Source organism: Castanea sativa, chromosome 1 (assembly GCF_040712315.1).
Source record: "Castanea sativa cultivar Marrone di Chiusa Pesio chromosome 1, ASM4071231v1".
Taxonomy (NCBI): domain Eukaryota; kingdom Viridiplantae; phylum Streptophyta; class Magnoliopsida; order Fagales; family Fagaceae; genus Castanea; species Castanea sativa.
The window spans coordinates 78,610,855-78,633,929 of record NC_134013.1 but is presented as its reverse complement, the minus strand read 5'-3'; the positions used below and the strand labels follow the sequence as shown (position 1 = coordinate 78,633,929).

The window sequence follows — 23,075 nt, the reverse complement described above, 5'->3', positions numbered from 1 at the left end:
AGAAAGTAAGGACCTACGGCACTCGGCACATGTACTTTGTTTGTCTCTTCCCATTAAAACATGTGGTGCCTGTTAATTTGAAGGGTTCGTGTTGTTTGATTGATATCACAAGAGATTCCGTTGTTATTTTATGCATTTTCAAGGTAAACAGCATAATAATGTTAAATTGGATCTTTCTTCAAGATTCAAGACTGTGTATCAACTGAGAAATGCTTACTGGGCTATCTCTGAAAATGAGATGCACCTTTAGTTTTTTTGTTTTAGTGAACAAAATTATTATTCGATTCGCAAAAAAAAATAGTTCACGTCAGCAAGGGCACAATTAATGACGGAGACAGGAATTTGCTCTTCGGCAGCAAAATAAAAATGTAATGAATAAATTATATATATATATATATATAGTAATATAAAAGAATACTACAAATCAGTTTTTAAAATGTTATTTAAGTACTTTATAACATCATATGTGTGTTTTTCCCACACAAAAAAAAAAAAAAACATAATATGTACATGTACTACAACAGATATATTTATTCAACTTGACAAATTTTTTATATTTCTAATCTGTCTTTAATCAACAATCAGCCATTAGGCAAATACAAAATAAACAATAATGTAAAATTAGATACCTTTATTTAAATTATAAGCAATAAATTGTAAAGACGAAAACTTTTTTTCTCTTTATTATTTAAAATAATTGTTAGGATATGTGTTCATTATAAGTATACCAATTAATTTAAGTAATTAGTATATACAACTTTTCATTAATGAGATTGTGACCTTATTTAAATTAATGTAAATAACTTTAAACTTTCTCATGATAATTACAGACTTCAAAAGAAATAATTTTAGTTATAGATATATAAAAAAAGGAAAAGGTTTGGCTCCAAGAAATAATTTTATTTATAAATATATAAAAAAGGAAAAAGTTTGGCTCCAAGCATGTTTGGAGCCTACTTGAGATCCGACCACCAATAAAAAAATGACATATGTCTTGTTATGTGCAAACAGATGCTTTTAACTCTTAAGGAATTTGTTAATGAACTATTTTAAGAAAATTTCTTACCACTTTCATAGAAATATAAAAGACTATTAAAAAAAAAAATCAAAATTTTTTTTCTAAACCAATGTCTGGCCTTAGGCATTGGTTAACTTTTTCCTAAATGTAATTGATATATACGTAGGGTGTCGTAAGCGTTTCATATGTCTAACACTTTAATATATATATATATATATATATGTGTGTGTGTGCGCGCGCGCGCGCGCGTGCGCCCTCAAATGTGACTCTGCCACTACAGACAATCAAGTATACTTATAGAATTCCCTCAACACTCAAATATCGAATATCGCAGGACATTTAAATATACAATAACTTAATTTTTTTTCTGATAATTCAATGATTACAACAAGAGAGATGTGATCTTTAGCTATAGGGCTCTTCAATAACTTAATCTATATATACAATTCATTTTGGAGGTTCTCTTTGATATTAATTTAATCAATACAATTTATTTTGGAGGTCTTCTTGTATGTACAAAAAATAGTACACAACCCTTTTTTTTAACCCAATAATTATAAATAAATAAAATTGGGTCATTTTTTGTAATGAGAGCTTTTTTAAACTTGGAGTAGTCTTGGGTTCTAAATGACACTTTGACATAAAACTATCTAACCAAGTGCATGGGAGATTAAGGTATCATCTTTATACTACTAAAACCATACTAAAGATTTGCAAAACACTCCCTCTGGTAATATTATAAAAATTTGAGTCCAAATTAAACGATACGATTAGATTTGGAGTAACTTTCTAGTTGAACCTAAACAAAAAATCTTCATTTTGTTTATTCAACCTTGAGTTTAAATTTATTTTCATTGAAAAATAAAGCATGTTCCTTTATAAATTGAATCTATAAAAAAATCCTCATTGTGTTTATTTAACCTTGAGTTCAAATTTATTTTTCTTGAAAACACAGAGCTTGTTACTTGATAATAAGCTCATTAATGTGTTTTTCGAAGAATTCTATAAACTGTTGAGTTCTAGATTATCAAGGTCATGAGGCCATTTATGAAAAGTTATTAATTTTCTCCAATATCCTAATGGTGGTACACATTAAACATTTCTTTGTAAAGCTATCAATTTGAAATTTGCTTTTTTTAATAATTTTAGTCTCAATTGATTTAGTTTCTTTGTATTAATACCACTATGATCATGCCAAAATTATGAAATATTAACCATATTATTGGCATGCTAAATATCTTTCATGCAAAATATAGCCACAATCTGTGAAGATTCATATGCACATGGTATTTTAAATATTAAATAAAAAGCTTTAAAAACTTATAAATTCTAAACAGTGTTGTTTTTATTAAATACCTCAATCCAGCTTTAAACATATTCTTTTCAAATCTTGCTCAAATTCACTGTCTACCAAAAAAAAATTTATATATATATTAGGCCCTACATATGGCCTAATCTAGGGCTGACTCAACATGTTTTGGAGTCAAACGCAAATGTAAAGTGTATTATAACTTTATATTTTATATGTGATATATGAATTATACAAAAGGATTCAACATTTTTATATAATTTAATACATGAATTTTAATAAAAAAAAATTATTACATTAATTGGACTAATTTCATATATTTATAAAACATATTTTAAACTTTTAATTCTGAAAAATATTGAAATATAATGAGAAATATCATATTTTATATGGTCACTATCTCTCTTGGCAATGTTGAACTTTAGTTATTGAACAATAGATTTCAGTAATGAATTTTTCTCGAAAACTATTAATTTTAATTTTAATTTTGATATAAAGGAAAAGGAAGAGTAAAATTTTTGAAAGGTTGAAAATTTTTATATTTTTAAACTAATGCAAACATAGTAAAACGTATTTATAAAATATTGAACATTTGAAAATAGTATTATATAGATATAATATATTCTATTCTAGGGGCCTTCTTCCATTTGGGGGCTTAGGCCATTACCAAAATGGCCTTATGGTTGAGCCACTCCGGCAGATTGCTGCGAATGAGTTCATTCATGGAGGAAGTTTTAAGTGAACTTTTGGTACATACAATAACTAACCGCCTACATGTTGGATGTACAATATCATTGCAAGAAAAGAAACCATAGCTGGTTTTACTTGTACATTCATGCGTTTCTTTGTTTCCTATACAGTTTCTTGATTTGATCCAGTTGAAAATTTTGAAATTCATGCATTATTAATTTATAATGCTTTACCCATTTGCAGTGTAGCATCAGGATTATGTAGTTATGTAACCAAATCCATTAGGAAAATGGTTGATTATTCACGGGTTTGTCAAAAGAATATTGATTATCTCATCCTGATTAATGTACTTTATAATTTTTTTTTTGAAAATTATGTACTTTATACATTATTAGTTCCATGTGTTAGATATGTGCATTCTTAGAAAATGTGGACAGTTACTATGAAAATATGAATATTATGTGTATACAGTGTACATCAACAGATGTGAATCAATACTCTCCCTTGTCAAAATGTACATTTTCTATTATATCTCCACATTTAACAGTGTCTCAGTTTTTTATTTCACATAGTATTATTAAACTTTTACATGTTATCCACCTATTGGTCAGATTACAAAGAACTGGACCTATTGGTCAACTTCTATTTTTTTTCTTTTTTTTGAGTCACCTTCTATTATTATGATGAGCGGTACGTGGACGTGAACTCAAGTACGCTACTTCACGTGCAACATGAAATGTGATTCATGAGGTATCAAAAAGTCCGGTTAATTTGTGCCCTACTCACACATTAAGCTATCTACTTTTATAAATATTTTATGAAAAATTAAAAAAAATTGTCAAATTTTTTCAATTTTTGATAAATTTTTTTTTAAAAATAGTATACTTGTGTGCACTTAGAGCATATATTTGTAAAATCCATTAAATTTTTTTTTTCTTTTTTTTTTTTAAAGGTACTACAATTTGCATGTTTTCTAATTGCTATGACCTATCAACGATTCCAACTTCCAAGGAAACACGAAGACGAAGGCAAACTTGCCACTAGCTTCCAAAACCGATCGTTGAGACCCGAGACTCAAATGAGCCAAATCACCAAGTCGTTTGACCAATTTCCTCGGTCAAACGATTCACTCCGATAGTTCTGTTTTATCTATTTTTCAGCATGTATCGATGTTGGTTGAAACAGTAAAAAGAAGTCATGTTTAAATGGCATGTAATGCATGCTTTAGCAGAACTCTTTCAATTTTTGTGAGACTGCAATTTGTTGCTCAGAAGAAAGCTTGACTATAAATTCAGTGTTTAGCATGTAAATCCATTTTCAGTGTTAAGCATGCTTGCCAGGAAATCCTACTTCTGTGCCAAATTGCCAATGCTTTAGCCAAATAAATTGGTTGCAAGCTATAACAAATATGTTATATGTAGACTACTTAGTTTATTCTGCCCTCCGAGTGAGGTTGTTTGTTCTTCCAGTTCAAATTTGGGACTGAGTTTTCTCTGCTATTTGTTTGATATATCTATCTCCTTTCAACCAAATATATATATAATCTGGATATCAACACTTCAAATGTAGAGAACAAAGAGGTAAAAGAAACGGTAAGAGCCTTGGTATGAAAATATGACTTCAAATTCAAATCCAAAAATGTAAAGAACAAAAAGGTAAAAGAGAGGGAAAGAGCCTTGATATGAAAATATGACTTCGAATTCAAATCCAAAATGAATCATTTTAGTCCTTTCGTGAGAAGCACATGCTCTATATTCTTTAATACCATCAGGATTAGCCACTGAAACACAATAATCTGAATCGAACTAAATCTCAAATCTGAAAGGTGGGCATCCGCACTAACCAAAACACAGCCACCACCGAGTAATGAACCCTAGATGTGAAAAATTATAAGGAAAAAAGAACAGAAAAATTTATTCCCTGAATTGAACTATATATATGTTACAAATCCTCTTGAAGGATTGCTGATCTACCCGCTAACTAATGCTGAGAGAGGGCTGGACATAACGAATTAAGAACCACCAGTAAAATCATCAAGAAGATTTATTGACTGTTATGCCACTGGGGAGGAACCTAACGCGACTACACTGCTTTAACTTGGCAAGAGCTTCTCTTGACTTACCGAGCATTAGATCCACATAAATTGAAGTCAAAGTGGCTTCCGGACTGTTGGGTAATATGGATAGTGCCAGAGTCGCAAAATTGTAGGCCTGCTCAAGCTCGCCTTGCATTGCAGACGCCGCAGCAAAGTTAGCATAAAGTGCTGCACGTGCCTCTTCGGGACTGAGGAACACAATACCTTGTGAGTCGTCAGGGGAAGAATTCTTGGCAGTAACCAATCCTCCAGTTAACTCTTCACTGTCAATGGTCCTCTCCACTCGCAGTTGCTCACAGTCCTCTTGGCTGAATGGCAATTCAAAGTTATTTCCCCCCGACAAATAAATTGACAAATGCTCAGCAGCCTCCTTTGGCTTATTTAGCAGGCAGAGTGCCTCTGCTGCATACACATGACCTAGAAAGACATAAATTCTGGAACATTCTGGAAGTTCCAAGAGAGACCTTGCAGTTGACAGGGCCTTCATGGGATTTTCCAGCTCCAACTCTACATAAGCCAGGTTAGCAAGAACAGCTTGCTTGATCAGCTGATTTTCTTTTCTACGAATACCTTCATAATGGGCAAGAGAGTTCTGTATGAGCTCCTGACTTGTTCCTCCCTTTGGTTCTCTTGCATCCCCATTGGCATTAACCTGACCTATGCCTACTGTTACAGAAAATGCTTTGGATTCAATGCTGTTTAAGTTCTTGTGGTTTGAGTTCTTGGAAGAAGCCACTTCACTTGATTCATTTTCCTCCGAGGAGGGCAAATCAGGCTTTGAATGGGTCGATTCAGAGCAGTTCAGTAAGTGAAGAGCATTATAGAGACACTGCCGAGCAAGGGACATTGAGAGCTTTGGTTGCCCATCGTTGCTTAGCATATGATCATCCATTTCAACAGAATCCACAAGTCCATTTCTTGATATCCCATCTTCTGTAACAAGCTGCCTCCATTTACCCTCGCCAACAACATGGACTCTGACTTCTGATCTTTCAGAAAGAGGCCGACTTGTTTTCACTAGCCCCTTCTCTAAAGCCATCAGACAGCATTCAGTTAGTCGGAGCCATAAAAGAGGCCAGTTGTAGAATACCAAACTGGCCTTCTGGAAACAGCGAGCAGCAAGTATTGGTTTCCCACAGGCCAAATACTGTAAACCACAATTATATATTATATGAAGAGAATTATCCTGTGCGAAAGTTGAAAGCTTTAGTGGCTTGTCTTTCCGAAGAGAGGATGTATCAGTCAGTGCCTTTGAAAAAAATATCGATGATGTATGGTATTTTCCAAGCTGATAATAAATGCACCCAAGATTGTTGTTGAAGATGCTTGAAATTGCCATGTCTGTCCTATTATTGGATGCCACCAACAGCTTGATGGCTTTACGATGGTTGCCACGTGCATATTCAATCTGTGACTTGAGGAGGAGGGCAGTGCATGAATCTTTCCCACGTGCAATGTTCATAACATGCTTGACTTCACGTTTTGCTTGCTTGAGGTTCCTAGTGAGAAGCAAAAACCGAACTTTATAAAGCTGCAACTTAAGCTTCAAATCAACAGTGGTAAATGACCTATCAACCGGGGTCCTTGACAGATCATTTGAAGATGAGAGACCAGCTGGCCTGACTGCATTCTGTCCACCAATATCCAGTTTCGATAGCATAGTTTCATATTCGAGTGCGTCATCTGATAAAGTCCTTGTTAAAGGATTTTCTGAGGCAATCACACTAGACGCTAAATCTGAGGCAACCGTGGCCAATGAGCTGCTAGGAAAAGAGGAAGATTTTGCAACTAGGTTGGCAGATTGTTGTTGTGCCATGCTTCCATTGTCAACTTGACTCATGCAACTTACACCAAAAGCTCTTTCCACATAAATTAATGCATCCTGGACAAAAAGAATTATAATGGTTACCATTTTGGATTAAGAATGCTATATGCAAACCGAAAATGATGCCATGGAATTTCCTTTTTTGTGATAACAAAAATTTTCAGATTCAAACTGTCAGCAAATTAAACAAAAAAAAAAAAAAGGCTTTGCATCATATTCATATTGGATCAGAACTGTCTAGACTGGGTCATCATTGCCCCTATTAATGGCATGAACTGTCTAAAATGACCTAGCATAACATCTAGAGAGAGCCAGAAGCTTCATTTAAATTGTGGAAAGTTTTATAAAAAAGTGGTCTGACTTGATCAAGTTATAGTCACATAGTTAAATTAGAAACACAACAGAACAACATTCATTTGCCAATCCAACAGTCACACACAAGACCTTGAGTCACAAAGCAGGCCCCTTACAAGGAGGCCGCATATATTGTCTTCTGCAATTCTTTATAACAAGGTTTAGGTTGTTCAGAATTCTACGTCGCTTAAAACTCAACTCAACTTCTCCCTTGTTAAGTTCCTCCCATATTATGTTGTGAAAGTGATACCATATTTTAAATAAACCAGAAGGCATATGAGATGTCATTCGGGCCAAGCACAATTATAAAAGAAAAAAAGGCAAACTTCTAGTGAGGAAGAAGAGAGAATTTAGCAAGAAATGGCAATTTGTTTTTTTGATTGTTAAAGGTACACATGCATCCAGTGGGTTTCAAACCCACAACTTTCACCCTTCAAACCATGCTTACTGATAGAGCATATGCCATTTGAGCTAGATTTCATTGGCACATGACAAACTTTGACTGGCTGAAATTGCTCCTTCTCTACTTGGCCAACACTTCTACATGATTAAAAAAATATATAAACACAAAACTAGCTGAGACATCTAACTTCTACACCAAAGTTGTGTTATCACTTGCAATCACAAGCTTTCTAATTATCAGTCTCTCAAAACATTCAGAGATACTATCCATTTTTGAAATGCTCTATATCTCAGAAGAATATGCAGTCCATTAGTATTAAAGGCAAAATTCCAATAATTACCACTAAATCACTTTTGCAAATAAATAAAAAAATTAAGAGAGAGAGAGAGAGAGAATAAAGATGTACCTAATGGCCAAATTACACTCCCCCCCCCCCCTCTTTTTCCAAAAATACCTCTAAAAATTCACAATTAATTGATAGAAACACATACCCCAATAATTAGTTAATTGCGACTAAAATCATTTTTAAAAATAAAAAACTAATTAAAGATAGACCCAGAGGCCAAATTACACTACATTAAGACACCAACAAATGACCACAATTAACAGATTAACCCCCACCCCCCAAAAAAATCAAATTTTAAGTACAAAATATTGTAAATGCCTTATGAATTATATGCATATATAATATTCTAACATTGGGCAGCATTGAAGGCTCTTCTAATACAGGTATGTTTCTGTTAATGGAATCCTTCTTCATGGAATTCCTTTGAGGTTAAATCCCATTATAAAACGTTGCATCCACACCCCTTTGCTCCTTTCCTTGGAGGAGTTTGTGGAAACCTAAAGCTCCAACTAACATCAGTTTCTTACTTTGGACAGCAGTTTTGGGGAAATTTCTAACTGTTGATAACCTCAGGAAGCGTTGAATAATTATTATAGACTGATGCTGCATGTGTAAGAGATATGGGGATACTACTAATCATCTACTTCTCCATTGCCCTGCTGCTCGAGAGCTTTGGAGCATGGTTTTTTCTCTCTTCGGGGTTCATTGGATTATGCCAAAGAGTGTTATGGCAAGGCTAGTTGGGTAGATTGTCAAAGTGTGGTGATATGGAGAGTGATCCCTTGAATTAGCAAAACCGTACTGGAAACAATAAGCACCACTTAGTAATGGAAGTGGCATGATGAAGGAGCTCATTAGAATGATTGAATCATTCCATTTGAAGAAACTAGTTCTAAATTGTACATATTGAATATGTTGTATGAGTTTCTTGATATAATATAACTGGAAGTAATGGACCTTAAAATACACACACAGACACATTACTTTTTATAAAAATTTAGGAAAACACTTATTTTAGTCCCTGACAAATAGCTGAATTTCCAATTTAGTCTCTAAAATTTAAAAGTTTGCAATCAAGTCCATAAATAATTTAAAAATTGGAACTCTCTTTCTGACAATCGAACTAACAGAAATTGATGATATGTCATATAAAATTCTTAGGTGGCAGTTGATTGCTAATGGAATTGCACTTAAATATTTGCACTTACCTCACCTAAGAAAGCAATGATGTGTCTTATTAGAAATAATCCCAAAAACACACACACACAACCTCCCCCTCCCCTTCAAAAAAAGGGAACCTTTTCAATCTCTTGTTTCTCCTTTTTCTTTAACCCAACAGCCATTTCTGCCTAGACATTTCCAACCAAAATAGCATTAATCTAATGGTGACTTTTCACATCATTTGAGGACTTGATTGCAACTTTCTAACTTCAAGAACTAAATCAGACATCCATGTATATTTGTGGACAAAAATATGTATATTCCCTAAAAGTTTACAAACAAAAAGCCACAACACATCATATATTTCAGTCTACATTTCATCTCACTAGGGTCTATGACACTCCCTGATCCCAAGGATAAGAACACAAACTCCAACCAAAAGGTTAAAGTAATTTGTTTTAGATGTTCAACATTAGCAAAGTTCCATCTCATTACAGCCATGACAGGAGGCCAACTTACCCATGACATACAATGCTTAAGTTCAGCATTCACTCCTTGTCCGATAATACCATACTATCCTTATAGCAAGTTAAACATTTGAGAACATCATGCAAAATCTTGAATGAAGCAACTAGATAAATTATTAAAAAATAGAACTTACAGCAGATTTTGAAGCATCATGGCATGCCAGTGCAACTTCTAGCAACAAGAGGCAAATATGAAGAGCTGTCGTCTGCGTATAAATATATAGAAAAGGATTTAACACAGGATTACAACAGCAAAAAGAAAACCATAGGTAATAATTATCATACCTCATCTATTGGTTCAATATTTTGATACAAAGGCCCCAAAACTGATAATGCCTTTGCATATTCATGAAGATGGAACCAGATAACCGCCTAGATAAGACCAATTTCAAGACAAGCATGTCAATTCAAGCAAAAAATAAGACAGATGAATTACCCTTCAGCAGTCTCCAACATATTCACTTATAGACATAACAAAAACATACAATGTTTAGGATTGCCACAGAAGTGTCAAATTCATCCGTATAAACAATACTGGCACTATTTGCAGCACTACTTCCTTTAGACCCAGAAATAACTTTATTCCCAAGATTGCTAACAGCCTCCACCTGCTCTCCAGATGCACAAGCAAGCACTTCACTTCTCTTCTGAACCAATAACAACAAAAAGAAACAATGAATGACCAAAAATAAAACAAAGATAAAACCATCAACTAGCAATCTTAAAAATCTAGAATATAAAGTTACAGAACCATAATTATTACAGTGACATTTTTTTGATAAGTTATCTCAATAGCTCTAATTTTCATAAGAGAATGTTCTGTGAGGACAAGAAAAACAAGTAATAATATGATCTTAGTAACTTTCACAGTCTAGACAACTTGGGGCCAGCAGCAGAATATCTTTCAGCCAATAAATAAAATCATGAATAATGGCTTATTTATTGGCCATCCATAGATAGATAACATGACTGCAAAAGAGGATGAAAGTAATCATGGTTCGAAAATTGCAAACAGCCCATTTGTATTGGCATGCTTGATGTAACAATGTAATAGCCATGTCATAACTAACAAACACAAAACTACAAGGCTAAAGAACATAACTGTTCAATATACAAGCCTGATCTGCATAAGGTACGTTTGTTTTCCTCCTTGTTTTGACTTTTCCCACAACAGAAATTCAATATCAATGGACAAAATGGAGGAAAGGATAAAAATGAGACAATAATTATCAGAAGGGAAGAACATATGTTTACATTAGCCTGAATGTCTCTACCTGACATGCTTTATTTTTGTACCTTCATTACTGTTTAGTTTTTCCTTTGTTGTCTCTTAGCACACTGCATGTGTGCCCTGTTTTTATCTTTTCGTCCTTTTTCAATTTCAATGAAGTTTATTACTTATAAAAAAAAGGATCAATGCCATTATATTATATATCAAACATCAAATACTGTGCAAAATAGACCTAGCAGACTTGGATGTAGCACTTTTAAACAACTTGCAAAAGGAGAGTATATTCATATAGGGAACTCCAAATCATGAAATCTTCTAATCTAACCCAGCAAAAAGAATAATATATTTGAAGAAGCGCTGCTGAACTTTAGAAGGATTGAATAAAAAATGAAATAAAGTAGGTCTATTCTTTTCTTTCCAAATGGTCCATATTAAGAACATTGGTAATTTAATACTTTGGTTCTGACTTCCAAAAATCTCACCAGAAGCCTGTTTGCCAAGAATCCCTATCCCGTTGCCCAAGAGATCAACTACTGAATTCAGTATTGCCCAACTAATCTCTAAGAGACAGAAGATCAGTGTCCGTATTTCACATGCTATTGAACAATGCATAATTAAATGGTCCACAGATTCACCCGTTTGGCGTTACACACAACACCAGTCCATCAACTTCTCAAGTTATCCACTGTCAAAAAATTTCCCAAGAGCAATAGTCCAAGTGAAGAATGCTACCTGTAATGAAGCTCAAACTTTCCAGATGTTTTTCCAAGGGAAACCCATTTACCCTCTGAATGCAACATCTAAAAATAGCTTTAAACCTAGAATCCATTTTCTTTGAGGAGTGACAAACGATTTTTCTGTTCCTTCCTGCCTAACCTTAGTAGAATAAAGATCATCCAAAAAGTATTCCATAGTTTTCATTTCCCAATCCTGAACTGGCCTAAAAATTAAAGGGTTCCAATGGATAGCTCCATTTGAGCAATCCATGGAGTTTGCAACTCAAGCATCTCTATTCCTTGCAATAATTAAGAGCTCAAGAAAATTTTTCCTCCAAAGTTAAATCTCCATTCCATTTATCATGCCAAAAAAAAAATACTTGGTGTCATCTTCCACTTCAAATCTTACAAATTTAAGAAAGCTGTCCCAACCACATCTATCACGTTTCATAAGCTCACTCCACAAACCTCCCTGTGCCATTTGAATGCCAATCACCCTAGGAAGTACGATATTTGATATCAATTACCTTGCTACGTAGTGCATCCCTCTCCTTCACATAACTCCACAATCAATTACTAAAATAGAGGTCTTTGTTCTAAATCCAAAAGTCAGTTTTCAACAGTTTGTGTTCACTCTAGGTGTCCCACTAAAATGGTAACTACTCTACCATTGTCTTTACCATGAAGCCCTTTATTTTGAGCCACATGTTATCAACATTAAACAATACTTTTCCACTATTAATGCCATTAGCATCAACCAGTATTTGGAAGTGGTCTGATAATGTTTGAGGAAGTAATCTCTGATTTGAATTACTGAAATACTCCTATTCTAGACAAATAAGAAAGTTTTTAAGTGTTTTTGAAAAACCCATTTTTGGAAACCCTCTTTTCAAATCTTCATCTTTTTATCTTCCATGGCACTTCCTCCTGAGCTACCTAGGTTCCTCACATTTCATGGGAAGAGGTATGATCCATCAATTGAGTGGAATGATGAGGAAGGACTTCTTCAAGACCCACTTAAGCATGCTCCATACCCTTCCACCAAGGACCACAAGGTGAGTTCATTTTTTTTCTTTTTGTTGGTTAATTTGTTAGGGATTCATAGTTGTTGGACTAGGTAAAAGCCCCTCCTTCCAAAGGTAAATTTATCAAACCATGTTCAGTAATTTCAAAAAATTGGTGAATCAATATTATTTGGATGTCGTGTCATAAGGGTAAAAAAATTGGGTAAAAAGAAGAAATCTTTTTTTATTGAATGTCTTGACGTTTGAAAAATCACACATACTTGTGCAGGCCCTATCTGCTCCCGCTTGTTTACTAGGGAAACAATCAGTGTTGTAATCTCCTGCTGTGCACCATGGGAAGATCGCACCAGCTGTTAAAAAGTCCTCCTATAAATCGCGTCTTTCCCCATCTACAATGGGACCATAGACACCAAAAAAAGACCACACAAAAACCATCAGAAACATAGTTGTATTTGCAGGTAACTGTGTGATCACCCACTGACTCTTCTAGTTTGTCTACTACCCTTTTGTCCCATAATACCAAGGTACCTATTACAGCCCCCAATGTACTTAAAGACCTATCAAAACTGGTTCCCCTAGCTTCTCACAGTCTCCCTACTTATTATTCCCATCCTGGTTGCTAGAAGGCATACCATATCTGTTCTCCAATCTCTTAGTAGACTTTTAGTTCTCTGTTGTTTATCCCCATCATTCATATCATGGACATCTTAGTATTTTACAAGTTATTCACATGCTAGGATATTCATTCACTGCTCCTTTTTTCTAGTAATTTATTAAAGAAATCAAATTCTTTGGGTCCCTTATACCTTTGCCAATTCATCTTAGACTTGTTTACTTATCTCGTTGGTGAAGTGCTCTTCATGTTCTCAAATCATGACTTCCTCTTACCTCAAAAGAAGTTCCCAAGAATTTACTAAATCTATTAATACATTTCTTACCTAGTCAACTTCGGTGCTTGAAACATCATACATCACCACTGTGTTGCCCTGCAACGCAGCTGAGGGACTTGCATCAAAGGATCTTCTAAAGAGTACCATGTCCAATCCTGAAATTTCTAAGAATATCTCACCCCTACCCAAGGACCAAAACACTAGCACTTCTTTACCCATTCAAGTCATCACTTCTAGGCAACTAGGCATGTCATCACCAAATCCATCCCTGTCCTCAGCCTCAATGACTCAATCAGGTTGTTGTCAAACCATTTTTTATTTAATTCAATAGTTACAACCATGATTTTTAAAACTGGTAAAATCAAGGAACCACTTTTTTAGTCCCGGTTCCCAGTTTTGGCCAGTTCTAACCAGTTTTAGGGGTTTTATCAGACCGGATTGGTGCCAGGTTCCCAGTTAAACCGGCTAGTCCAATCCGGTTTTTAAAACCATAGTTACAACTTACAATAGGGGAGGAGAGATTTCAATCCTAAATGTCTCCATTGGAAATATCAGGAGGTGCCAACCAGTTAAGCTACAAGGCTCTTGGTGGGCTGTCGTCAACCCACCAATCCTCTTGCATGGACAATATCATCTAGAGATTTGTTTCCATCGTTGCTACTTGATTAGGAAAAGAAACACCGTCATCCTCATGTCGTCGAAGCCCAAGAAAGAGATTGCGTGCTCAGTGCTCAATACTCACCATCAATTCCACTAGCCTAGCCTTCGATTGGATTCCCATGGGACACCCCAACATTATCATGTTTATGGTCCATTTGGTTGAGTGGAAAATGGGAGTTCTCCATTGTTTGGTGTGATGGAAATGAGGAAGGATGGAATTTTCCACCCAAGCCCAACCAAAACCATCCTCCCAAATTGGGGGGGAAAAGATGGAGAGAAAATGTTTTGTACATAGAATTTACTATTTTATCCCTTATAATTACAATTTTTTCTATCATTTTTTTTTATATAATAAGGGTATAATAGAAAATTTATTCAAAGCAAATTTTCCATCCTCTCTACCAAACACATATGAGGGAAATTAAAACATTTTCTATCCATCCACTTTTTTGTCCTTCCTACGTTTTTTGTTCTCTCACTTTTCCATCCTCACGACCAAATAGAGCCTTAGTCTTGGGTCTTTCATACTTCACACTTACAATTGCAAATTTTGAGGGTTCAGCTATGTAGATTGACAAAATCTACACAGAATTTCAAATGTAAAGGACCCAAGAAACCAATCTGCATCCAAGCCATTGCGCCAATTCAATTTGGGCTTTTGAACACTTGCACACTTCAAAACTATTTTAGCCCAAGCTTGGTTCCTTGGCTCCCGTCCTGAGATCTATTCTTTAAATCCCCACCTATAGTTTCTATCTTGATGGTCTCGTGGCCCAAAACCAAATTTTTTTTAGAGCCAATCAATTCGTTTCTTTTTTTGGCCCTGTTCCACGCAACAAACTCTCCACTTAGCTCCTTCACACGAAAAATAATTACTAAGTTTATATTTATGTTTGGTTCAAATTTCCGCATATCATGCCTACAAATTTTTCCAAGAATTTACACCTTTTCTTGGTGGTCTCCACCTATAATTTTTCCCTGCTCATGAAAGTACATACAAAATCTCAATGTCCTTGTTAGTTTGATATTTCCATCTATCATAAAGAGAAAATATCACATGATATAAGGGAATCTAGAGTGAAAAGAAGTTAACATCACAGTATAACGTATTAATTTTCTGTAAAGGACTTAATTGGTAAGGAATTGCACAATGTGCTTAATGCTCACGCCTTTGTTCATGACCATACTAAATGACCATATACTAGCATAAAACTGACATCCATATATATAACAAGGAGAAAAGGGAAAAGGATACGTACCTTGACATTATTAAGTACTTCAAGCAACTTCCTTGGATCTGAACAACCATCACGAAAGTATTCGGCAATTGCAATATTATGAATAACCTATAAAAAAAGATACCCATAAGATTTGAAAGCATAAATCCTACAGCTAAAAAACTTATCAAAAATATATAAATAAATCCTGCAGCTAAGAATGACGTAAGCAATCCCATAATCCATGGAAGTCAAAAAGTAGCATAATATTTGTTATGTCTGTGTCTGCTAATATGATTACAAGTGTGATCCACAGTTTGACAGAAATGCTTACAAAAGATTTGAATCTGGATTACACACAAAACTTAAAATTTCATATAAACAGAAAATTCAATCAAGAGGCTTGTATCAAATTAGTCCCAAGCCATACAAAAATCATGTTAAAACTTTACAATTTTGTACGGCAGTCTTGGTAAAAAAAAATTGACTTTCATCAGAATTTAACAATTAGAATTGTAAGAAAATCCTTCAATTTACTGAACTTGTTCGTTGGGAAGGGGGGGGGGGGGGACATACTCTAAAACAGAACGCTTGACATAATTGTAGATTACTAATAGAACCAATTCTGCTTCATATTATATATTCTCTAATTATTTACCAAATAGACATTCCTCTGTAATAAATAAATAAACCTAATCTGTTTTTTAATCATAGAAAACAACAAATAGCCAAGTAATAACCATAGTGGAGATTTTTGCTTTCAAGGAAGAATCAGCTATTCCTCTACAAAAAGGAACCAGCTTAATATTTGGAATGGATAATACCATTAGTGGAAGCTTTTTTTTTTTAATAAGTAATAAGATTTATTGACATATAAAAACAGACACCCTAGTACACAGGAAGTGTACAGGGGTCAAACAAATCAAGTACAAATATTACATAAATCAAGAAATTCAAGAAAGGAAGAGAATGATTGGTTTCTCAAAGCTGACAGCCAATCTACTAAGGTTCTAAAGAGCCTAGAATCTCAATTGGCACTTCTTGGTGTTTCCAACGGAAACATCCAGGATTCAAATCCCCCCTCCCCCAACTATCTAATTATCAAAAAAACAAACCACAAAGATTATGCCTTCCTAATGCCTACAGTAGCAGGCTAATTGTATTAGAAACCTAGACCAACTAAATGTTCATTTACTCAAAATGCTACCACAGTATCTATAGGAAGACAGTCTAAAATTGTTGTGATTGTACTGGTGTCTGTCTAGTACTTTATGGGCTCATCATTACATTCAACCCCTCTTAGCAATGTTATGGGATCCCTAAACAGTATAAATCATTTGGGATGGTTCGTCAATAAAATGCATATAAGAACTCCTCAAACAAAATTAGGGGTTAGAGGGTGTGCCAGACAGCCATATGCCATTCTACATAAAAAGCTAAGAGGTTGATAATAATGCTTTTAATTACCCTACTCTTTTATAGATATTGATCCCCCTCTTTTGCCGACATAGACAAATAGACAAACCCAATAAATCCTTATGACATTTGCCACAAATGATCCTCCTCGCTAATGCTTTCTCCATAAATCCTTATGTTTGTGCTTGATAGTAATTTTGTTCATTCTCACCCAAGTTTTCAGTTAACATGTACAAGCACTCCACTCAATACATATTAAATTACGCCAAATATATGACCATCACCAACAGAACCTAAACCCGACCATAAAACCGAAAACACATACAAATCTCAGTATTCAAACGAAACACGAACTAAAAAACGCTTCTAACAGCCTGAATTTCTCGTTGTTTATCAAATTTCGAGTACTGATTACCAACACCACTTCATTTACGAATCTCTGCCATTTTCACTCACTCAAGACATCCACATAAGGCTCGAACTTCACATCCAAAACCAAATCGACCTACATGCATTTCTCACAAAAACAAACACTAATATCCAATTATGCGATCCATATCAAAACGACAACGCCAAGCAAAACCTAGCTCCAAAAAAAAAAAAAAAAAACCGGAAATGAAGATTTGAATTAAAGCGAAAGCAAGTGCGAGACAGAGAGAGAGAGAAGGTTTACTTTGGGATCGTCTTGTTTCTTGAGCAAGAGCTGGTTAAGGACTTCGACGCAGTCGGCGAACTTGGAGGACTGGAAGTGCAAGGCAGCGTCCTTTGCAAGAACCGCCACGGCTGACAAAACTGCGTCGTCTTCGGCGCCGCCGGAAGAACCGTCGCGATTCGGAGAAACGGTAACGGCAGCAGAGGCGGCCGCCGCAGCAGCAGCAGCAGCAGTAGCAGTAACAGAAGCAGCAGAAGAAGCGACCGTCGATGGCGACAACGAATCTCGAGCGTCCATTTCCCCCTCCAACCCCCACGGATCGACCAATCTGACGGCTGAGATTGCAAGAAGTACCTTATCCGAAATGAACTGAACTTCGAATGTAATGGGAAATCTGGCCACAAAACCCTAGATTTCCTTGAAATTGCGTGCGAAATCGGAGTGGCGATTGCAAGTTTCTTTAAAACCCCCTGAGGTTTGGAAAATTTTGCAGAGAAGGACACTTTTTGCTTAGATGTGTCCGATTTCCACAGAGAGAGAAAAAGAGTGAAAGAAACTGAAAACCTGTGAGTCCAAATTGAAAGAGAAAGAAGAGAGAAAGAGAGAGAGAGAGAGAGAGAGCTTTTTTAAGTTTGGGGCTTTTCTGGTTGATGTGTTTTTTTTTTCTTTTTTTCTTTTTTCTTTTTTGTGGAGAAAATGGAGGGTTTTGATTTTGAGGTTAACTTAAGTAAGTTATGATAGGGTGGTGATGTGGAGTATGAGCATCGGTTTTGGATTTTAAGCTAGAGATATGTGTAAGTAAGAAGCTGATTGTTGTATATGACTTTTTTTTTTTTTTTTTAAATAATAATGAGTTTGGTTGTTTATGGTATTTGCCTACTTTGGAGTTTGGGTTGAGGACATTTATGGGGATAATTCAAACCTTAAAGTTAAATAAAATAAATTTTGCTTTATTGGTCTCCACTGTGTATTGGATGCGATTAGTCATGATTTTTGGTTGGGAATGATCTCTGTGTCTCTACTTTTAGTAATAAGAGTCAAAATGCTTGGGTTTTGCTTTTCTCGAGCATAAATAGTGTTTATCAAATACATATATGGATGTTGTTAAATTTTATGTGACAAAAAATTAAAAGTTAGTTTATTTAAAGAAGTTTAAAAATTATATTATTTGCACACACAAAAATCAAAACCAAAAAGCAAAAAACAAAAAAAAAAAAAATTAAGCAAATTCCAAACATAGAAGTTTTTGCAAATTTTGTCTATTTGTTTCGACATAAAAATCCCTCAGTCTAAAATAAATGACAAAGTTTGGTTATAATCAACTGATTGTAGCTTAAGACTATAACCAACAATAAAATGATAATATGTGTCTCTACTATGTGCATTGCATGTGACTTATTGAATTACACTTTAAGTGAATATATATAGTCGTTTCATATATAAATACATAGTTGGTTACCTATCATGTACTATTGGTCCTTGAAGTTTAAAAAATTGGTGTTATTAGTCGTTGTCATAATGTCTTTTAGTTTCCTTACCTATATGTCTAACGAAATACTGAAACGTCATTTTTTAAGTGACATTGCAACTTTATCATTGTTAAAAAATTACACAATCTGAGTTATCAAACACTTTTAATAGCTTAGACTTATCCCTTTATGCTCCTATTTTTACAATTTTGAGAATTATGGTATTTTGTTTTGTACAATAACCAATTCGCTCATGGAATGCATAACTTGTTTGTTATTAATTTAAAGAAAGACAAGTATACAATTGATCAAGTCAATTGTCCTAGTTCATTCTATAGTTTCTCAAGAACTATTAAGTTTGATCAATCTTCGTTCAATGGTTTAACATTTGTTAGTTTTATTCTCTATGTGTCTTACAGAATAATGATGTGTCATTTTTTAAAGTAATTTGATAACTTTCTCATTATTAAAAAATTACACAAAATGTTATCAAAAAAAAATTACACATAAGTGCAAGTCACAATTTGAGTTGTCAAACAAAGAGTTTATGTGTTTAATGATTAAACGAAATTTCCCGTGCACTGGGAATCAAAATACAAGTTGAAAATCTATTAAACAACCTGATTCAAATGAAAATTTGAACCCTACGCCATTTAACTTCTAATCTATCTACAAAATCACCTTGTTTTCTTTACCAATATCTTTGCAATATCGTCACCACTTGCCACAATCCAATTGGATATTCGCACGAGCAAATTGGTTATTGTAAAAAAAAAAAAAAAAACCCCATAATTCTCAAAATTGTAAAAATAGGAGCATAAAGGAATAAGTCTAAGCTATTAAAAGTGTTTTGATAACTCAAATTGAGACTTGATTGTGTAATTTTATTAATAATGATAAAGTTGCCATGTCACTTAAAAAATGGTGCATCATTATTCCATTAGACACATAGGCAAAGAAACTAATGGACGTTAAACCATAAAATGAAAACTAATTAAGCTCAATAGGTCTTGAGAAACCATAGAACAAACTAGGACAATTAACTTGATAAGCTGTATACTTTTTGTGGGGGGTAAAAAGACTTTGATGGTTACATGGGCCGTTGGGCCATGCTAAGGAAGGCCGACCTGCTCTTGGGTTTAGGACTTGTTAGTATTATGGGTCGGCCCATACGCCGAGGATCCGAGGATCTAGCCGAGGGTGAATTTCTCTGCGGATGGACACCAGAGAACTCGGGATTTCATGGTAAAGGTTAGGGAATGACACGGTCAAGGCCAATGGTTAAAGGAGGTGAACCCTTGAATGCCCTAGAAGCACCAATGTTGGAAAAGTGTCAAAGATAAAGGCTGTTACCTCCACATTAAAGATCCTGCACCTACCACCTTGGCTGCATTAATGGGGAAGTGACACCTGAACAGTGGAAGGGAAACTTCTGGTTACTATTCAAAGGCACTGAGAAAAGAAATATCTAGGTTAAGGGGGGGGATAGGACAACACGTGTACAAAGTATTAAAAAGAGGGGTATTTAAGGGGCGACCTAAAACAGAAAAAAGGGGACGGACTTCTTTGTAATCAAAAGAAAAGGGAAAAGAGAAGATAATAATAACTCTTGGCTTACGTCCGAGGAGTTTGATTTACAATATTCTCCATTATTTTTCGAGTGTTTGCGATCTTTGGCTTGTCATTTAATCCTCACATACTTCTAACCTGGGTTTCAAGCCCACACTCTACAAATTCATATTGTTTAAGGCTCATTGGGCCTGAGCCCGTAACTGTTATTGGGTCCAGGTGCGATTGTGCACTTACAATTGGCGCCGTCTGTGGGAATCTAGTCTAGAAGAGGTAGGGATATTATGGCAGGCCTAGGCTCTCACCATGCAGAGTCACAGGGATCACAACCGGAAGATCATTTCGAACGTCTTGAACGTCGGAGGGATCGTGAAGGGAGTGTCCATACAGAATACCCAGGCGCTAGCCATACTCATGGCGGGGGTAGCACCACCCACGAGGAGGGATCTAAATCCATGCAAAAGGAAATCAATCGTTTGAAGAGGAAGTTACGCCGTGCTAAATGTACGTTTTCACCGTCCTCGTCCAGTTCTTCCTCGGGGAAGGATAGGGGAGTTGGCTACAGCTCAAGGTCGCGCTCCCCCACCAGTGCAACGTCCTCCGGCGAGGAGGACGACCAGCCAACCCGCAGACGTAAGAAGCTTCGTTCTAGGGGCTTAGGCAACGATACTATGAGTAGGGCGTTGCACCAACTCTCTAAATCTCCGTTTTCACGGAGGATTGAGAAGGGGAGGCTTCCTAGGAGGTTCACCCAGCCCACCTTTACCATCTATAATGGCCGGACTGATCCGGTGGAGCACGTGAGTCACTTCAACCATAGGATGGCAGTGCACTCTCACAATGAGACTCTGATGTGTAAAGTTTTCCCCTCCAGCTTGGGACCTGTGGCTATGAGATGGTTTAACGGTCTCAAATCGGGGTCTGTAGGCTCGTTTGGGGAGCTAACTAGGGCATTCGCTTCGCGGTTCATTACGTGTAGTAGAGTCCCTCGGCCATTGGACTCGCTACTATCCATGGCCATGAAGGAAGGGAAGACACTGAAAGCATACTCCGACCGATACTGGGAGATGTTTAACGAGATAGATGGTGACTTTGATGAGGTGGCGCTTAATACCTTTAAGATAGGTCTTCCTACTGACCACGACCTAAGAAAGTCTTTGACGAAAAAGCCCGTCCGCAGCGTACGCCACCTTATGGATCGTATTGATGAGTACAAGAGGGTAGAGGAAGACCAGCAGCAGGGGAAGGGAAAGGAGAAGGTTATCCCGCAGGAGAGAAGGGATTTCAGGTCGAACAGATACCACAACAACAAGCCGAGGAGGGATTACTTCGGCCAATCCGGCTCGGCAGCACCTCAGGCTGTAAATACTGTGTTCCGAGAACCAGTGCATCAGTTACTAGAGAAAGTTTGTAAAGAGCCCTTCTTCAGATGGCCAGGCAAGATGGCAGGGGACCCTGCGAAAAGAAACCAAAACCTCTTTTGTCGATACCATCAGGATGTGGGCCACACTACCGAGAACTGTCGGACCCTGTGGAACCATCTAGAGCAGCTCGTCAGTGAGGGAAAGTTGAAGCAGCACTTGTGTCGGCCTGGGCAGGTCAGTCAAGTTGGTTCAAACAACCAGAGGAACGATTCATCTCGGCCCGCATTGGGAACAATTAATGTTATCTTCGCTGCACCTGGTAGGACCGGCTCAGGTCCCACTAGGGTGATGGCGGTTTTCCATCCTCGGGCCGAGGATGTGGGTAGCAGGCCGAAGAGATTGAAGGGCACTTTACCCGTCTTGGGTTTCTCCGAGGAGGATAAAATAAGGACTATCCAGCCCCATGACGATGCTCTTGTGGTTACCCTCAGGATAGGGAACTATGATGTGAGGAGGGTGATGATAGATCAGGGCAGCGGTGCAGATATCATGTACCCTGATCTATTTAAGGGGCTAAGGTTGGAGTTGGAAGATCTAACTCCTTACGACTCCCCACTTATAAGCTTTGAAGGGAGAGCCGTTGTGCCGAAAGGACAGATCCGTTTACCCGTTCAATCCGGCACAGAAACGGTTGAGGTGGATTTCATTGTGGTTGACACGTACTCTCCATATACAGCCATCCTCGCCAGGCCATGGCTGCACGCTTTGGGAGCTGTCTCCTCTACCTTGCACGTTAAGGTTAAATTCCCCTCGGGTGATCATGTTGAGGAAATCCTCGGCAGCCAGGTAGTGGCCAGACAATGCATATCGGCTGCGGTGCTTCGTCAGTCAGAAATTGAGTCATCAACTTTGCCCATCCAGGTGTCATAGCAATTAACAGCTCCGGAGGCACCTGGAGCGATGACAGGAGATGAGGCTGTTTGTGAGGAGTTAGAGAAGTTTGTAATAGTAGATGATCCAGAGAGGTTCTTCCAAGTTGGCATACGTTTGCCACACCAAGAGAAGATGGAGTTGTTGAAATTTCTGAAGGATAATATAGATGTCTTTGCGTGGGACCCCTATGAGACTCCAGGCGTAG

At 36.4% G+C, this 23,075-nt stretch overlaps 1 protein-coding gene across 1 annotated transcript; it reads right to left on the bottom strand.

The window, feature by feature from the left end:
- Positions 1-4,693: 4,693 nt before the first annotated feature.
- LOC142613948 (uncharacterized) lies at positions 4,694-18,160 on the bottom strand. Its single transcript, XM_075786473.1, has 6 exons — positions 17,557-18,160; positions 15,510-15,596; positions 10,214-10,375; positions 10,014-10,100; positions 9,863-9,934; positions 4,694-6,994 (listed from the first exon to the last, which is right to left on the bottom strand). The coding sequence occupies exons 1-6, from the start codon at positions 17,830-17,832 to the stop codon at positions 5,051-5,053; spliced, it is 2,628 nt and encodes an 875-aa protein (XP_075642588.1). The 5' UTR covers positions 17,833-18,160; the 3' UTR covers positions 4,694-5,050.
- Positions 18,161-23,075: the final 4,915 nt, after the last annotated feature.